General features: G+C 55.5%; 1 protein-coding gene across 4 annotated transcripts in view; it reads left to right on the forward strand.

Moving 5' to 3' along the window:
• ZNRF1 (zinc and ring finger 1) overlaps positions 1-2,382 on the forward strand; it is an 87,863-nt gene extending 85,481 nt beyond the window's left edge. The window contains exons 4-5 of one of the 4 annotated variants that reach the window (XM_018061709.1): positions 135-226; positions 1,709-2,382. In XM_018061709.1, the coding sequence (XP_017917198.1) occupies positions 135-192 (58 nt within the window). In that variant the 3' untranslated portion in view covers positions 193-226; positions 1,709-2,382. Of the gene's footprint in view, positions 1-134; positions 227-1,090 lie in introns of all 4 variants that reach the window. The other 3 variants (XM_018061707.1, XM_018061708.1, XM_005691881.3) reach the window with 3 other exon arrangements.

The following is a 6,000-nucleotide window of genomic DNA, read 5'->3' on the forward strand; positions in this document are numbered from 1 at the left end:
CACCCATCTGAGTGCTCTGCTCCTTCCTGCCAGTAGACAGTGGGTGTCGGGTCCTCGCGGGTGAGACGTAGGAATCCTGCTCCGAGACCGCTGCTCAGCCGGTGACGCATTCCCCTTGCCGTCTCCCCGCTCAGTTGCATAGACTCGTGGTTTGAAGTGAACAGATCTTGTCCAGAACACCCTGCGGACTGACCCTGCTGGGCTCGCTTGCTGACTCCTCTCAATGGTGAGCCAGTGATTGGGGCCCTGGAGTGGGGAGGGCGTTGCTGAGCTGCCCTCAGACACCGCCCCCGCTCCCCACTGAAAGGGGTCGAGGGAAGAGGGTCTAAGCAGCAGTGCTTCTGTGAGGTGGGAGTGGTTCCTGGGAAGCCTGAGAGTCCACTCTTGCATGGTCGTCCAGAAGAGTGGAGGTGGAGTTGGGAAAAGATCAGTGTGATCCAGACGTTGAGGGCAAATCTCCCTGAAGGAGGTTCAGCAGGAGCCTCACAAAGTGCTGAGTGGGGGAAGCCTGGGACCAGTGCTGTGCCTTGTGCTCCCTGGGCTGTGGAGCAGGTCCTCACCCGGGTGGGGGTGGGGGGTCCTGCTTCTTTGGGGATGGGGACATCTCGCTTGCACTCCCACGTGGACATCACGGTCATTGAACAGGACCTCGCATTGTCCCTGCAGCACTTGTCAGCAGTCACCTCACCAGGTTCTTCCCTCCTCTGGCCCCCTCCCTCACCCCCTTCAGATGAGTCAGACTTGGGGCCCCACCACCACAGCCCAGGTCCCTGACTGTACTGCAGACCAGCCCAGCCAGCTTCCTCCCCAGATAGGGGAGTACCCATCAGGTGGTGGGCATTTCCCACCCTGTAACCATTGTGTAGCCCGTGTGTCCCTCGGGCACCTTTCTTTACTGCTGAATGTCCTCTCCTGTCTCCATCCTACTTGTCCCTTCCGTCAAACAGACGACACCCCCAGAGGAACCAAAACCCACCTCATCTCACACCCAGGGGTTCAGGGCCCTCTTTCCGTTCTGTCTTTCTCTTTCTCGCTCTCTCTTCGTCTCCCTCTTTCTCTTGTTTTTTTGTTTTCTTTTGTTCTTTGTTAGGTTTGTTTCATTTATCCCAAGTAAACCCCCAGAACAGCTGACGATGTCAAACTATTCAGGGACACTTGCTCTTTTTACCTTCTCCTCAAAAACTGAGGACGTGGGGTGAAGAAAACGCGAGGGGAAGAAAGAGGCAGAGGGCATGGAGCCTGGCACCGGCTGCAAGTCCCGATTCCCAGCATGACGTCCGGTTCAGGGGGCGCCCCAGCCTGGCCTCCGCAGGACACACACGGCCGGCCTCGGGCCCACCAAGCGCGACTGACATCTTCCGGTCCCCACAGGGACAGCCAGGGCCCCGTTCCTGAGAGGAGGCTTCAGACACTGGGGCAGAGCTGAGCTGGGGACAGCAGTGGGAACAGGGCGCCCTCCTGCACTGACTTCCAGAGAATGGTCCCCCTTTCTCCCCGAGGACACCAGATTGGATGAGAGCCAGTTTGAGAGAAGAAAGAATCACCCACTATCCTTCCCCTCATCCTCATCCCAGGAGGGAAAGGGCATTTTCTTTTTCACTTTTGAAAGGCATTGTGGGTCTGTCTCTAAAGTGTTTACAAAAAAAAAAATTATAAAAAAAGCAAAAAGTCTAGTGTCGACTGGTGTTTTCCCTCGTGATGTTTACAGATCGTTGTCTGCTGCCCGGCCAGAACCCACTCAGTGACAAATGAACAGAGCCGGGTTCTTGCCACTCAAGTCCCAAGGGCGCGGAGCGAGCTCACAGCCCTCCTGTGCCCGGCATCCAGCAGCCTCTCCATCAACCACTCTGCCTTGGTTTTTTTGTTAGTTCGATCCCCCCCGCCCATTTTTCTGGCTTGATTTTGCACTTTTCTCCCCTGGGGACCCCAATATCTTGACTTCATTGCCAAAAACGAGTCCATCAGGACCTTCTCTCCCTTCTTCCCATTTCTCCTTCCTACTTCCCTCCTGGTTCTGGTCAGTTCAGAGGATTTAACAATCACAAGTGTCCTGCAAAAATGCCTGAACGTTTTTCCTAGACCCCTGTGTGTTTTCTTTTTTCCAGAAAACTTAGACAAACAAAAGACTAAAAGGGTATGTGCAGCTGCCCCTGTGCTCAGGCATTCTGTCTGAGAACATTTTAGCTGTTGATGTTCACGTGTGACATCAGTTCCGGCAAGATAGGTTTCTGTATTTATATATTAAAATCCAAAACAAAAAAAAACCTTATAAAATGTTTAAAAAAATGTTCAAAGCTGGGGGAAAAGGCTTTCTTCAATAGTCAAGGTGTTTTGATATGGTATTAAAATAATGTCTAATAAAAGATGCACTGTGTGACTTCATTTTAATCAAGTGTTATTACACAACCAAGAAGTGAGCATTGAAGGTCTCTGTCCCTGGTCTCTCGCCCACCCGCCTTAGCCTTCCTTCAGGCTAGTGTTGGGGCTACTAGTGTGTCAGCAGGGATTCATGGGTGAGGGAACAGGGCAGGGCAGGCTGGAGTCCCACAGGTTTACAAACCCGCTCAAGCCTCATGGAATCTATCTGCCGTCACCCGTGGCGTGGTTGTGACAGAACTTTTCTGGAAAAATCTGCTGGGCAAGGATCTTGCAGCCAGTGGAGGCTGCAGGGACTCGCGTTCTTCCAGGCATTACCTCCCCCCCTACCACCATACTTGGCTCCCCATTCTGCACCCTGCCCTTCCTGTTGCTCCGGCCGAGTCTCCATGCTGACTCACGGGCATGCTTCATTGAGGCCCAGAAAGAGGCCTTGCTTTGGAGCTGAGCCAGCTCAGAGCCCTTGAATTAGAACCAGCCACTCTGGGCTCACCAGAGTTGGCACACCTTGGGCAGGGTGGGAAGCGTAGGGCAGGGGGTACCAGTGCCCACCTGGCCTCTGTCTCTGCGCCAGACCTGCTCCCGGAGAGGCACTGCAGAGCCTGCGAGGGCAGCTCAGGAGGGGGACACGTGCTCTGCCGGCCTCCAGCCCCCTGCGTGTGGGCTCTGACCCCACCAAGGCCCTACAGTCGTGTTCTGTCAGATGCTTGCTGAAGCACCTGCTCTGTGCATTGCAGGCTGGTGGGCAGCTGTGAGCCAAGGCCCCAGCATGTCCAGCGTTCCAGAGAAAAACTCGAGAGAGAGTTTGGGTCCAAGCTGGTGGGGTGGTGACCCCAGAAACCTGCAGTTGCCATGGTGGCAGGAACCTGGGCTCTAAATTGTCTGGATGGGGCTTCTCTGCCTGGCAGAACCATGTTTGGGGAAAGGACTCCCATCTAAACCTCAGATGCCCCACAGGTGAAGTGGGAACAAAGTCACAGCTCAGAGGTCACCGTGAGGGTCAGAGGACCTGCCCAGAAGCCTTGGCACACGCATAGCAGGCTCTCTCATGGCTTTGTCGCCACAGAAAGCACTGTTCTGTTCACAGCACCTCCTGCTTCTGCCTGGCAACTGTGTCTCCCTGTTCTATATTTAATTCCTCCAGCAAAGCTGGCCCTGAACGTCTCCTTGCCTGACCCCTAGGCCTGCAGGCAGGGGGGAACCATGTGCCCACCTCGGTGGCTTAGACCTGGCAGCCTTGGCAGCACCCTGGGTGAGCTGGGTGAGAGGAGGGCTGGAGCCCACGCCCCGGGTGCTATTCCAGGCTCCTGTGCTGGCGTTTATCCCACCCCCAGGGACTTCACTCCCACCCGGCTCACTACAGCCCTCTGCTGGTGGCCGTGTCCTCTGAATTCAGCCCCAGATTGCCAGCTTCTGGGTGGGGGTGGGGTGGGGTCCTGACTTCCCAGATGGAACTGGTGTCTGTCATCCTCCAGCCAAACGGTTCTCCCGAGCTCTGCCTTTCTGAGGGCAGCGGGGATTGGCAGGAACTAGGAGGTGGGTTCCACCCACTCCCTCTGCCAAGGGCTCAGCACACTCGGCTGTTTAAGTTATGTCTGACTCTTTGTGACCCCATGAGCTGTACCCCGCCAGGCTCCTCTGTCCATGAGATTTTCCAGGCAGGAATACTGGAGTGGGTTGCTATTGGAGGATTGCCAAGTGGATTGCACACTTGGAGAGGGTGGCTTCCTGGGCAAAGGGCACCTCACTAAAACTAGTCATCTAGTAGTCCCAGGCAGCACTCGTGGGACTACCGCCTACCAATGCGGGAGACGTAATGAGACTCAGGTTCAATCCCTGAGTCAGGAAAATCCCCTGGAGGAGGGCATGGCAACCCACTCCAGTGTTCTTGCCTGGAGAATACCATAGAGAAGCCTGGCAGGCTATAGTCCATGGGCTCCCAAAGAGTCAGACACAACTGAAGCAAGTTAGCACGCACAGTAGCCATTTAATCATGTGGAGGTTTTTAGGTCCTTATTTCTAGGAAACATGCTGAATTGTATAGGTGAATGACGTGAAAAAAATTTGTAACTCAATTCCAAATGATTTTCCAACGATACACATGAAGCAAACCAGGTAAGAATATTCATTGTTGAATCTTCAGTGAACAGTGTACTTGTTCTTTCAACTCTCCTGCATGTTTGGAGCTTCTCCTTATAAAGAACTGTGGGGAAATGGCCATTCCCTGAGCACCTACTAGTTGCCAGGCACTGGGGGGTGGGGTGGCACACCAGGGAGGAGCCTTGGCCCTGCAGAATGCTGCCCCTGGAGGACTGCTGGCAGGAGGCAGCCTGCGTGGAGGGGAGGCACCAGTGAGTTCATGTGGCTGATGGATAGAGTGTTGCTGTTTCCTTTATTGGGGAGTGGGGGGACATGTACATCCAAGGGACAGAAATGTCAGAAGAGCGAACTCGGGGCTCAGCCTGGTGTTAGCAGAGGAGTCGTTCGAACCAAGCTTGTCTCAGTTAGAGGGGCTGCCTCTGCTGGGGGCCTGAACAGTTGATGGGTGATGGGGTTGGAGGCAGGGTCTTAGGAGGATAGGAGTGAAGTGAGTTGGAGGGTGATGCTGGCTCCCCTGCACCCCTTGCTCAGCCTCTTTCCTGAGGGCCAAGGCTACCAGGGAGGGAGGTGGGCCTGCACCAGAGGCTCCTGGGACCTGCAGGTGGGTGGGAGCTTGGAGATCTGTTTCCTGGGCTCCAGGCATCTGCTGTACGCTGGGAAATGGGGGGCCCAGAGCTGAGAGCTGTAAGTCCCTGCGAGGGGAGCAGACACCCCAGGCGGTACTGGTGTCTGAACTTTGTGGTGTCAGGCGCCCTCGCGTGGGCTTAGGGGGAACAACTACCAGGCACCCTGGACGAGGAGCTCTGGCTGGAAATTGTGACCAAGCCTGGGGCAGGCCTCAGGGGGGACAGAGCCTGATGTTGAGAGTCAAGAAAGCTGGTAGAGAAACATCCCACACCGTGGACAGATGTGGGACCAGGAAAATCACTTCCATTTCCAGTGCTTGGTAGCAGCCACTTGAAGGACATGATCAGAGTGTTCTAGAGCCCAGTCTGGGGGCTCAGTGGGGGAAGTCTATAGTAAGTGAGGATGGCCACGGTTTAATCCTCAGGTCCTGGGGTTCTCACGGGCAGAGCAACTGGGACAGGGACCTGAGTCCCCTTAAGTGACCTTCCTCCTGCAACCTGAGCATTGTCCCCTCCTCAGACTGCAACAGGTCAAAGAGCAGAGGCCGGGTGAGGGATGAGGGCATCACGGAAGGACAGAGAATCTGGAGGAGGAGAGGTGGGCAGGCACAGGAGGCCATTCACAGCTGCAGCTTCCTCATCTCCAGATAGCTGCAAGTGGGGGTCAAGTTTATTTGGGGTGGGGGAGAGCTCAGGATTGAGAACGTGGAGCAGAACTTCCCTTCCCCACCAGCAAAGGGGCGTTCCCCTCACCAGGCAGATGGAGCTGGGCTATGGGTGCTGTGTCCCCAGCTTTTGTCCTCCTGTCCTGGGCTGTGGAGGCCGAGGAGAGGAGTGGACCTAGTCTTTGGGGTGCCCCATGGTGCCCACCCAGGCCCGGATGTATCAGAGCAGAGAG

This window comes from Capra hircus, chromosome 18 (assembly GCF_001704415.2).
Source record: "Capra hircus breed San Clemente chromosome 18, ASM170441v1, whole genome shotgun sequence".
NCBI classification, from domain to species: domain Eukaryota; kingdom Metazoa; phylum Chordata; class Mammalia; order Artiodactyla; family Bovidae; genus Capra; species Capra hircus.